The following is a 13,544-nucleotide window of genomic DNA, read 5'->3' as shown; positions in this document are numbered from 1 at the left end:
TCAGGTGACAAATTAGCTAGTCTTGGGGTCATACCAAGAATTCAAATAGGGGAAAATGCTATTGAGCCCCAAGAATTGGGATAATCTTTCCCATTAGCTACAAAGAGTGAATCCTTTCCACTAGCTTAGAGTTTACCGAGGTTAATATGGGATGTGATGGTTTTGCTGTGAGGGTCTTTCACCATCGCAATTTCGCAAAACTGGGATTTGGGGCTAATGCCAGCTATTTACCACTGAAACAATGTTTTTGAGATCATTACTAATGGCAGCAGCATTAGAGGCAAAATGACTCGGGAGACTAGGGGTGGCATTCGGTTTAAACGGTTCGGTTTTAGGTTCAAACTGAAAACCAAACTGAAATTAAATTTCGGTTCGGTTCAGTTCGGTTCACTGTTCAAGAATAAGACAAACTGAAAACTGAACCGAACTGTTTGGTTCGGTTCGGTTCGGTTTTTTTTCGGTTTTTTTTTTTTTTTGAAAATTTTGAAAATTTGAAAAAAAAAAACTGAATTACTGAATGTGACGTATAGTTTCATTTGACTATTTGAGGATCTAAACTTTTATCTTACCATAAAACAATCATTTCTAACAATCAAAACATTATAATTTTACAAAATTTATAGTTTCATACACCATAAAATACAAATTTAAAGTCCAAACTTCAAAGTAAATTGAGTTTACCAAAGTCCAAATAAACATGAAATTTTAAAGTCCAAACTTCAAAGTAAATTGAGTTCACCAAAGTCCAAATAAACATGAAATTTTTCATAACAAATAAGTCTCTTTGTGAATGCCATAATCCCTCATTCATCAATTCTCAAGACCATGAAGTGGTGTTTGGTGTCAACACATCATTCCAAACATTTCCCACCACCACATTTGAACATGACTCCTTTCGTAATTCTACATCCAATATTAATAAGAGAAACATCACATATTAGAAAATAGAAAAGTATGATGTATATAAACTTTAAAACATCAAAATTAGAAACATCAAATGTTACCTTCAACAACTTCATGACATATTTCAACCTCTTCCGTACTGAGCTCATGACTTATGGCAACATTATCATTCGTAATCCAATTTTGAACACATATCAACGCCTCTACCATTTTAGGACTTAATGAAGCACGATATGGATCAATCACCCTCCCACTAGTGCTAAAGCAAGACTCCGAAGCTATAGTGGAAACCGGAATAGCTAATACATCCCTAACAATGCGTGCTAATATAGGGTATTTGTGAATTCCATTTATCTTCCACCAATTTAACAAATGGAATTTCTCATGATCACTCTCCATAGCATCTCCAAGATACCTATCAACATCATTGTTAATGAGTTCGGTTCGCCTTGCTCTTCTCCTTTCTTCTTTCTCCTTCAACATCTTATCAAACTCCGTTAAACCCTCAATTGAAGTTAAACTCCCTACATTCCCCTCATTAGACACTTGAGAACCACTAATACTAAATTCTTCATATTCCTCATAAACCTTGTAAATATCATACAAGAGGTCTTTCACCATCTTTGAGTTCACCTCCACCCTCTCATCCATCTCCCCAAATAAAATCTCAAAATAATCAATCACTTTCTCAAGCTTATTGATAGGAGCATTTTGTGCGACGTTCTTAACATGTTTTTACCTCAATTTGTACTTTGCTTAGCCCTTATTATTGTACTATTGAGTCATTGAGTCGTAGTAAGAGTCTTGGGCGGTATTGGATGTATTTTTGTGCTTACATGAGTTAAAAACGCATAATTGGTCTAGAGTCCTAGTTTGACTAGGAATCCTTGTTAGGTTTTGAAACTAATTATCTCTTACTTATGATTTTATTTTCTTATTTTCAGATTGGATTGAAGAGATAATTAAAAAAAAAAAAGATGGAGCCAAGTCATGCAACAATTAAATAGAAGATGATCATTAAAGGCATAAAACATGGCATGTTTTAGGGAATAAAACATGGCATGTTTTAGGGATTAAAGCATGCCATGTTTTAGGGAATACAACTTTCCATGTTTTAGGGATTAAAGCATGACATTATTATAGGAAGAAAGAAGCAATTTTAAACCCTCCATCTTTCCTCTATATATACATGGTTTCACCTCTCAAATAGGATCACTTCTCATTTGCATTCAAGAGCCAAACCTCTACCAAAATACTACCTCAAACATCCTTTACCAAAACAGCAAGCCATTCTCCCCATATACAAATTCCATCTCCACCGAAATCACCATTGAAGACACACCTCCAAGGTTCCTACAACGTGTGATTTTCGCAACTCTTCCCCACGGGTTTGTTCGTTTTTGATTTTTTACAATACTTTGTCTATGAAGATTGTAGTATGATGTTTGTGTGGGATTATTGTTTTGTATTAAGAATCGAAATTTTCAGATTGTTGTATTGGATTTTTGATTCTTTACCAAATTAATGGTTTCCTATAATTAATGAGTTTGTATTTCTATTGTTGTGTTCCAATCATCTTTCTCATACTTTTAGATAATTTTCAGATATGTGCATATGAATTTAGTGCTTGGATGTAGTCCCTAAGATTGTGTTTGAGTGCTAGATTCATCAACCATATTGACACAAATCGAATCATGCCCTAAGTAGGTTCGGTTTGTGTTGATTAAAAGTGGTAAAAATTCTGGAAATTTGCATGTAAAACCATGGTGGGTGACGCCATACATGAAACATGTCTCCAACAAAGATTTGGTGCTTAAATCTAATTGAATTTGATTTATACTCTAAGTGTTATTGAATTTGATTGCATGCAAATTTAGATTAGGCCCTAAGTCAATCTAAATGTTAATTGAAATCTTGCATGATTAGATGATCCCCTAAGGCTCTAATTGTATTGGTGTCTAAAAAGTATGTAATTGGTTGAATTAGAATGCATGATAGGTTCGAACTTGTAATTATGTGGTGTAATGGTAAATTTGGTTTAAGTTTGTTAAAGAGAAGTCGATCATGTAAATAATAATTTAGGTTTTATTTTAGTAGTTAATAATCAATCTCAAACCCCCCATTATTTGTTAACACTAAAAGTTTAGAGTTCCCTTCAATTCCCCGGAAAGAACGATCCCTGCTTATTCTATACTAACGATGATGTTTTACAGGGTTTATTATAGACGTTTTAACAAAACGCTCTATCATTTTGGCGCCGTTGCCGGGGAATTGAGAAAATCTCAATTCTTTGAAGTGTTAATTATGTATTATATTGTATATTTGTAAAAATAAATTTCTGTGAATAGTATGATGAACAGTAACATTCAGTAAAAATAATTATAAGTTTCTTTTACATCTAAAAAAAAGTAAATCTCTGTAAATTTTTTTTACTTTTTTTTATAAAGTGTAAAAATGTAAAAATACTTGTAAATTGTAAAAAAAAAACTTTATCTGTATAAAAATAAATTTTGTGTACAGTAAATAGTAAATTAAAAAAAATAAAAAATAAATGTATGTGAACAGTACTAGGTAACAGTAAAATACGCACAGTAAAAATTAAACTTAAAAAAAAAAAATTTGTGATAAATGTTTTAATTTTGTTGTAGTATGCATATAGGATACTTGTTACACTTAGATAATTTTTAAGGAAACTAAATGTTTATTTATGCTTAGTTTATTGTAAGTTATAAAGTGAACGGAATAGGTAAAGTCCATTTTGTTAATATTAGCCTTAACCCTCCATTTGTACCTTGCTAAGGTCACTTGGGGTTGAGGGCGGCTTTTATTAACACTTTGCGAGCAGTCTAACACACAAATTTATTCCAAGCTGAGTAAGGGGCATGCTATTTTCATTACCCTGGTTCAAGGTTTACAAAATTGGATCTCAGAGGCCCATAGACTGACATACATCTCGGTGATGGAGTCGATTGGGAAAGCATCCTTTCAAGGATGTGGCCCCCGTGGTGTCCAACAAATGAGTCCTGCCTTGTGACTATCTCTGATTCTAGCTATCCAGCCTTCTGAAACAAAGGAATGAGTTTGTGTCTAGACGACGTACTTAGGCCGCACGTCCACCTCACTTTATAACTTAGAAAATAACTTTGTATAAATAGATGTATATAGTTTCAAAAGAAAATGATATTGTAACTTTTAAGGTATATCGGATAAAGCAAGACCCTTACCTGTGACTATTTCAGTCCATTGCACAGTTAGCTCCTCTGCTCCACGTACCTTAAATATTAGGATTGTGTGTGAATAAAATCAATTAGACTTAGTAATACTTTACACTTGTAGATTTTGTAACAAAAAAAAAACAATCAATCAGTAACAAACAAAGAAAAGAAAATGAAAGTGAAAAAAAGTTTGTATTTACTTATACTTGTATTTCATACTTTGTAAAGTTACTAATAATTGTTCTTTTCAGGCTCATGAATGTCCAAGATTAGTGGTTGGTCCGAAGAGTTTAGTGCACGCTTGAAAAGAATTCAGCCTCAAGATCAGTTTGATAACGTTTCCATTGAGTCAGATTCATTTCAAGAAGAAAGAGACTTTGGGTTCATTTCACCATTTCCAGGTTCATCAAGTTGTGGTAGGCTCAATCCATTGTTCTTTGAGGATCCAGAGTTAGAATTGTTGACAAGTCCATGTCCTTTGGGCCAATTGAATTTCGATTTACTTGATCCAGTGCCCACAGTTCAAAGCCGAACAAAGGAAAACTTAGTTCCAAAACCAGAAATGGCATCGATCAGAGAGCAAAATGGCCAAGTAGAAGGAGCAGTTGGGGGGACATCATCCTCTAACATAGCGTACCCTGTTCCAGAGGAGGGCAAGACGAGTGATTTTGAGTTGAAGAGTGGGTTCCTGCATCATTTGCCTAAGTTCCATGGACTCTCAGGAGATGACCCCAATCAACATCTCACTTTGTTCCAGTTCAACTGTGAGACTATGTGCCCTAGAGGAGCAGACATTCAGATTGTAAAGATGAGAGCGTTTCCTTATTCATTGGAGGATCGTGCTCAAAAGTGGTTGTTTGAGGTACCTGCTGGTAGGATTACTTCATGGACAACAATGGTCAATGAGTTTTTGTCGAAGTATTTTCCCTCATCAAGGGTGACACACATCAGGAAGCAGATAACAGGAATCAAGCAAGGACCAGATGAGTCATTCTACAATTACTATGAGAGGTTCAAATCTCTTGTAGCATCATGCCCAGCCCATGGGATTAGAGAAGGTATGTTGCTTCAATATTTCTATGAAGGATTGCTACAAATGGAAAGAGAGTTCCTTGATTCAGCTGCTGGTGGATCGTTTTTGGACAAGAGCAATGTAGTAGCAAAAGATCTTTTGGAGAAGAGAGCTATGAACAACCAACAATTTGGAACATCTGCTAGTTCTACACGGCAAGTACATGAGACTAACTCGAGTTCAAGCTCTGCTCTAGAGGACAAGGTTGATAAGTTGTCCAAGATGATGAATCATTTCATGAAGATTAGTGGAGCTCAAGTTTATGGAATCTGTATGGATGGGCACCCTACTGATCAGTGTCCTCAAGTTGCTTCTAGTGGAGGGTATGAGGAAGTCAATGCCCTTGGTTATCAAGGAGGTCAAAGGTACAATCCATTTTCGAATACATACAACCCTGGCCTACGTGATCATTCAAACTTTCGGTGGTCCAATAATGAGAATGTACTAAGGCCACATCAGAATGCTATGCAATTTGGGCCTCGTCCGGCTGGTTTGTTTAGACCACAAGCTCCACTACTCAATGTTCCACCTCCCAACGTGGCCAGTACTCCTAATTATGATGAGATGTTGAAATCTTTAGTTGCTGGACAAAGTCAATTGAATACCGTGACTCAAACTTTGGTGGTGGGTCAACAAGCGAATAGCAAAGACATTGCGGAGCTAAAAACGCATATGGGTCAGGTAGTAGACTTCATGGGCCGTTTTTCTGAGCAAGGAAAGTTGCCAAGTGGTGTCATACCTAACCCAAAGAATGAGCAAGCCCAAGCTATCATGACAAGGAGTGGACTCGAGCTAAAGGAGCGGCCTAGTATTTCTAGGAAGGCCCAAACAACCCATGTTCTTGAGGAGGGTGACGAGATGACTATGATGAATGTCTTGGAGAAAGATCCATCTACCTCCAAGAAGGAGAGTGTGCCGATCCATGAAGCACACAAAGGTACAAATGCTAACTCAAATGAATTAGTTAAAACTAATCCTATTTCGTATGTACCTTTCCCTTCTAGGTTTGCAAAGAGCAAGAAGGATAAATCTGATGAGGAGGTGTTAGAGGTCTTTAGGAAGGTGCAAGTTAACCTTCCATTGTTAGAGTGTATCAAGCAGATCCCTAAATATGCGAAATTTCTTAAGGAGCTTTGCACTTCAAGAAGACAAATTAGGGAAGAAAAGGTAGTGAAGATGAATGAGACAGTTTCAGCTGTCATACAAAGGAAGCTACCCCCTAAGATGAAGGATCCGGGAAGTTTCTCTGTCCCATGTAAAATTGGTAACACATTATTTGATAATGTTATGCTTGATCTAGGTGCTTCGATAAATGTCATGTCATATAATGTTTATCAATCACTAGGATTAGGACCTTTGAAGAATGATAATGTGATTATCCAATTAGCAGATCGATCTAACAAGTACCCTAAGGGGTATGTTGAGGATGTCCTTGTGCAGGTCAGTCACTTGATTTTTCCTGCAGATTTCTATGTGCTATACATGGAGGTATCACCATTAGAGACAACTCCACTACTTTTGGGGAGACCGTTCATGAGAACTGCAAGGACATGCATCGATGTTGCAAATGGGAGTTTGACGATGGAGTTTGATGGAAATGTTATCAGCTTCAACATTTTTGAGGTAATGAAGTACCCAGTTTCTGACATTGACTCGTGTTATTCTGTGGATGATTCTATTGCACAGGTTATGTCAGAGACGTTGGAAGCATAGCAATTAGCTATGGAGCAAGGGGCCGGATTTGACAAGCATGGGGACCGTGTCCCAAGAGAGGAGTGGGCTAACTTTGAGCCCAAAATTTTTGAAATAGTGAATGAACTTGAAGCTCAACCATACAAAAGGTATCCCTCTTTCTTGTCAATTCCCATTTCCACTAATAAATTGTTACCATCTGTGGTACAAGCCCCAAAGTTAGATTTGAAGGAGCTTCCAGATCATTTGAAGTATGTGTACCTTGGAAAGAATGATACTCTACCAGTTATTGTGTCATCAACACTGAGTAAGCAGCAAGAAGCTAGATTGATTGATGTGCTTAAGAGGAACAAGATCGCTATTGGATGGACTTTGGCGGATATCAAGGGGATCAGCCCTACAACTTGTGTTCATAGGATACTTTTGGAGGATGGCGCCAAGCCTACACGTGATGCTCAGAGGAGATTGCACCCACCAATGATGAAAATCGTGAAAGATGAGGTGATCAAGCTGCTTGATTGTGGAGTGATCTATCCTATCTCGGACAGTCGGTGGATTTCACCAGTGCAAATTGTGCCTAAGAAGAGTGGGGTGACTGTTGTGAAAAATGAGGCGAATGAGTTGGTACCCCAGAGGTTGGTGACCGGTCATAGGATGTGCATTGATTATAGGAAGTTGAATGCTACAACACGCAAGGATCACATGCCTTTGCCGTTCATGGACCAGATGTTGGAGAGATTAGCTGGACACGAGTTCTATTGTTTTCTAGATGGGTACAGTGGGTACAACCAGATATGCATTCATCCGGAGGATCAAGAGAAGACGACATTTACATGTCCATTTGGCACTTTTGCCTATCGACGCATGCCTTTTGGTTTGTGCAACGCACCAGGTACATTTCAACGATGTATGCTTGCTATTTTCTCTGACTTTATCGAAAATATCATTGAGGTCTTTATGGATGATTTTAGTGTTTATGGAAAAAACTTTGATGCATGTTTAGAGAACTTAGAGTTAATCTTGAGAAGGTGTGTAGAAACTAACCTTGTTCTTAATTGGGAAAAATGTCATTTCATGGTGAATCAAGGGATAGTTTTGGGACATATTATATCTGCTAAGGGATTGAGGTAGACAAGGCTAAGGTTGATATTGTGCATCACTTACCCTCTCCCACAACTGTGAGAGAGGTTCGTTCTTTCCTTGGTCATGCAGGATTTTATAGGAGATTCATCAAGGATTTTTCCATGGTGGCGAGACCTATGTGTACCCTATTGCAAAAGGAGGTGTCGTTCATATGGGATGATGCATGTGAGAAAGCGTTTGTGAAATTGAAAGAGTTGTTGACTAGTGCACCCATCATTTGTCCTCCGGATTGGAACCTGCCCTTCGAATTGATGTGCGATGCTTCAGACTATGCAATTGGGGCAGTGTTGGGCCAAAGAAGAGAAAAGAAGCCTACAGTAATTTACTATGCGTCTAGGACTCTTAATGAGGCCCAGATAAATTATTCGACTACTGAAAAGGAGCTTCTGGCTGTAATATTTACTTTAGAAAAATTTCGATCATATCTTTTGCATTCTAAAGTTATTGTGTATTCTGACCATGCCGCATTAAGATATTTGATGACTAAAAAAGATGCTAAGCCCAGGTTGATCCGGTGGATACTGTTGATTCAAGAATTTGACCTTGAGATTCGAGATAAGAAGGGAAGTGAGAATGTGGTGGCTGATCATTTGAGTAGGATCGTGCGAGATGAGGAAAGAGAGCCACTACGTGAGACTTTCCCAGATGAGCAACTCTTTGGGATGGAGGTAAGTGTGCCTTGGTATGCAGACATTGTCAATTATTTAGTTACTAAGACTTTTCCTAGTACACTTTCGCATGCTAATAAGGCTAAATTGAAGAAAATGGCTAGACATTATATGTGGGATGAACCGTATTTATGGAAACAATGTAGTGATCAAGTCATTAGGAGATGTGTCCCAGAAAATGAGCATAGGTCAATTCTTAACTTTTGTCATAATGAGGCATGTGGAGGTCATTTTGGGCCTCGTAGAACAGCTTTGAAGGTGTTTGAATGTGGATTTTATTGGCCTACTATTTTTAAAGATGCATACATGTTTTGTGTTTCTTGTGATAGGTGTCAACGGACAGGTAAGATTGGTCCAAGAGATCAAATGCCCCTTACTCCTATTATTACTGTCGAAATTTTTGATGTGTGGGGTATAGATTTCATGGGTCCATTTCCTTCATCTAGAGGATTCGTGTATATCTTATTGGCTGTTGATTATGTGTCAAAGTGGGTGGAGGCAAAGTCTACCAAGTTTAATGATTCAAAAGTGGTTGCAGGTTTCTTGAGAACTAACATATTTTGCAGGTTTGGAGTACCACGTGTTTTGATAAGTGATGGAGGTTCTCATTTCTGCAACCGGACAATTGAGGCATTGCTCAAGAAGTATGGAGTAACCCACAAAGTTTCGACACCATATCATCCTCAGACAAGTGGCATGGCAGAAGTGTCTAACAGAGAAATCAAGAGAATTCTAGAGAAAACTGTAGGTCCAACAAGGAAGGATTGGAGTGATCGGTTGGATGATGCATTATGGGCCTACAGGACCGCGTACAAGACACCTATTGGGATGTCACCATTCAGATTGGTGTATGGGAAGACATGTCACCTTCCAGTGGAGTTAGAGCACAGAGCATGGTGGGCGGTGAAGAAGTTCAACATGAACTTGGATGAAGCAGGTCTACATCGAAAGTTGCAGCTCAATGAGCTTGAGGAGATTAGGAATGAGGCTTACGATGCTTCGTGGATTTACAAGGAGAAAACCCGTGCTTACCATGACAAAATGATTAGAGGAAAGAAGTTCCAAGTGGGCCAGAAAGTTCTGTTATTCCATTCGAGACTTATGTTATTTCCAGGGAAACTTCGTTCGCGTTGGGTTGGCCCATTTGTTGTTACTAACGTGTTTGCTCATGGTGCAGTTGAGATTAAAAGTGATACAACAGGGAAGACATTCAAGGTGAATGGGCATCGACTTAAGCCCTACTATGAGCCATTTGAGGAGCACACGTATGAGGAGACAATTGTGAGAGATGCGCCTAACGGAGAATGAACATGAGAGAGTCTAGGCTGAGAGACTATAAAACTCAAGCGCTGCATGGGAGGCAACTCATTTCAACCGTATCTGTGGAGGAGTTGTCTACGGGAGTTTGAATTTTCTAATCCCTTCACTCTTATGGTTGAATTGTATATGTGTTGATATGTGATCTTATTCTATGCTTGTGAATTACATTCTTACTATTGAGCTTACATTGAGGACAATGTAATTTTCTAAGTGTGGGGTAGGGTTGCAAGTTCATTGATTGTTTGTGTCATGATAAAAAAAAAATCCAAAAAAAAAAAAAATATTGCTTTATTGAGTCTTAGGATGCCCCTAAAGTCTAGGATGATTATGTCTCTAAAATACATAGATGATGGTTTTGCATTTCATACGAATTGAATTGTAAGTTTCATTGATGATGTGGATTTGGTATGAACATGTGAGATTTGGATTGATTGATTATGACATACATGTTTTGGTTAGTTTAAAGTCCATAATAACCTGTGAGTTTTTGAGCCTATATGTAATTTTTTTTTTCATGAGATGTAATTTGAAATTTCCTGATTATTCATGAACCTCATTATTCTTTGCATATTCAATAACTATGTGTCATAGCTTTTAATGGACTCTAGAATTTACTATAACTCACTTTTGTGATTGTTGAAACATTTAAGTCATAAAATGCTCTGATTTTGAAAATGATTTATGGATCATTTCTAGGAATATCACCACTTTAGCCAAACAACCATGTATCCCTATATGTGCCCTGTTTGGGACCCCTTAGTTGAACCACATTTGAGCCTACATTGAGCCTTTTCTTCATCACCTATGTTATCACCATGCTTAGTATAGTTACCTCTACCTTGTCCTATAGATTTGGCAGAATTCTTATTGAGATGATGTTGTGATGATACATGAAATAAGTGTGGGGTGGAAAACATTTGAAAAAAAAATCAACAAGCTTTTAAGCAAGCATTGCCGAAAAAAAAAACAAGAAAAAGAAAGAAAAAAAGATAATGATGAACTCGGCAAGAAAAGAAAAAAAAAATGTTATGTTGTCTTTCATTTGTGATTTGGAGTTGAGTTGTAATTGAAGGTCTAAAAATTTTTACTTGACCTTTGTCCATATTCACTTTGTGGTTAGAATGATGATTGTGCTCAACTTGTTATATTCGGCCCCTGATGGTGTGTGGTGTCATAAGGATGATGTTTACTCTGCTAAGTCTATAGGATTACCTTTGTGATTCCTTGATATTCCATGCCTTTAGCTACACCTAAACATTTACCTTATCTAATGATCCTAATGATTCTTAAAATGAGCAAATCTTGGTTTGTGGAGATGATCACAAGAGTTGAGCATATGGTTTTGGTCCATTTGTGCACTTAGTTGTTAAATGAGGTTTTCCTATGTTATTCACAAAGTGCTTTCATTTGTTGAAATATGCAAGTTATTTGATGCCTTAATATCCTTTCTCTTGCATATACTTATGTGTGAATGATAACCATGAATCTGAGTGAAAAGAAGAGAGTATGCCTTGTGAGGAGGATTGAATTGACTAAACATGTTAAATGTTTATTGTCTCGTATCTGACTTATTCATACTATGAAGCATGTTTATGAAACTTGGAATTTATGTGTTTACATTCAAATGCTTAAACTTGAAAACTATGTGTTTTGAGATTCTGAGACAATCATTTAGGGGCAATAGTGTATCATTTAGTTTTATTTTGCTAAGGGACTAGCAAAAGACAAGTGTGGGGTAGTTGATAGGAGCATTTTGTGCGACGTTCTTAACATGTTTTTACCTCAATTTGTACTTTGCTTAGCCCTTATTATTGTACTATTGAGTCATTGAGTCGTAGTAAGAGTCTTGGGCGGTATTGGATGTATTTTTGTGCTTACATGAGTTAAAAACGCATAATTGGTCTAGAGTCCTAGTTTGACTAGGAATCCTTGTTAGGTTTTGAAACTAATTATCTCTTACTTATGATTTTATTTTCTTATTTTCAGATTGGATTGAAGAGATAATTAAAAAAAAAAAAAGATGGAGCCAAGTCATGCAACAATTAAATAGAAGATGATCATTAAAGGCATAAAACATGGCATGTTTTAGGGAATAAAACATGACATGTTTTAGGGATTAAAGCATGCCATGTTTTAGGGAATACAACTTTCCATGTTTTAGGGATTAAAGCATGACATTATTATAGGAAGAAAGAAGCAATTTTAAACCCTCCATCTTTCCTCTATATATACATGGTTTCACCTCTCAAATAGGATCACTTCTCATTTGCATTCAAGAGCCAAACCTCTACCAAAATACTACCTCAAACATCCTTTACCAAAACAGCAAGCCATTCTCCCCATATACAAATTCCATCTCCACCGAAATCACCATTGAAGACACACCTCCAAGGTTCCTACAACGTGTGATTTTCGCAACTCTTCCCCACGGGTTTGTTCGTTTTTGATTTTTTACAATACTTTGTCTATGAAGATTGTAGTATGATGTTTGTGTGGGATTATTGTTTTGTATTAAGAATCGAAATTTTCAGATTGTTGTATTGGATTTTTGATTCTTTACCAAATTAATGGTTTCCTATAATTAATGAGTTTGTATTTCTATTGTTGTGTTCCAATCATCTTTCTCATACTTTTAGATAATTTTCAGATATGTGCATATGAATTTAGTGCTTGGATGTAGTCCCTAAGATTGTGTTTGAGTGCTAGATTCATCAACCATATTGACACAAATCGAATCATGCCCTAAGTAGGTTCGGTTTGTGTTGATTAAAAGTGGTAAAAATTCTGGAAATTTGCATGTAAAACCATGGTGGGTGACGCCATACATGAAACATGTCTCCAACAAAGATTTGGTGCTTAAATGTAATTGAATTTGATTTATACTCTAAGTGTTATTGAATTTGATTGCATGCAAATTTAGATTAGGCCCTAAGTCAATCTAAATGTTAATTGAAATCTTGCATGATTAGATGATCCCCTAAGGCTCTAATTGTATTGGTGTCTAAAAAGTATGTAATTGGTTGAATTAGAATGCATGATAGGTTCGAACTTGTAATTATGTGGTGTAATGGTAAATTTGGTTTAAGTTTGTTAAAGAGAAGTCGATCATGTAAATAATAATTTAGGTTTTATTTTAGTAGTTAATAATCAATCTCAAACCCCCCATTATTTGTTAACACTAAAAGTTTAGAGTTCCCTTCAATTCCCCGGAAAGAACGATCCCTGCTTATTCTATACTAACGATGATGTTTTACAGGGTTTATTATAGACGTTTTAACAAAACGCTCTATCACTTATAACGAGGATCAAGTACAATAGCAATAAATATATATTGATTTAACTTATCTAAATCACCCCAATACTTATTATACTTTTCTATCATAGGTTCTCTAATCCCAATCAAATTTGGATTAACTTGTGCTTCTAAAAGACACTTGTCTTAGGTAATCCTAGCAGATGAAGAGAACAAGAAACTGATATTCTCAGAAAAGGTTCTAGCTGCTTTTGTTCCTAAGCTAGAGTAGGTTATGT

At 36.7% G+C, this 13,544-nt stretch overlaps 2 protein-coding genes across 2 annotated transcripts in view; one reads left to right on the top strand and one right to left on the bottom strand.

Moving 5' to 3' along the window:
• LOC126794461 (immune-associated nucleotide-binding protein 9) overlaps positions 1-13,544 on the bottom strand; it is a 158,968-nt gene that overhangs the window by 103,793 nt on the left and 41,631 nt on the right. The gene's annotated exons all lie outside the window — the stretch shown is intronic.
• Positions 4,378-13,537, top strand: LOC126795768 (uncharacterized). The gene is given in 7 exon segments (XM_050522531.1): positions 4,378-5,176; positions 5,771-6,127; positions 6,656-6,876; positions 7,075-7,371; positions 7,465-7,996; positions 7,999-9,098; positions 13,457-13,537. Coding segments are annotated over 7 exon segments (3,387 nt in total).

This window comes from Argentina anserina, chromosome 5 (assembly GCF_933775445.1).
Source record: "Argentina anserina chromosome 5, drPotAnse1.1, whole genome shotgun sequence".
Lineage (NCBI taxonomy): Eukaryota > Viridiplantae > Streptophyta > Magnoliopsida > Rosales > Rosaceae > Argentina > Argentina anserina.
This window is presented reverse-complemented; position numbering and strand designations above follow the sequence as displayed.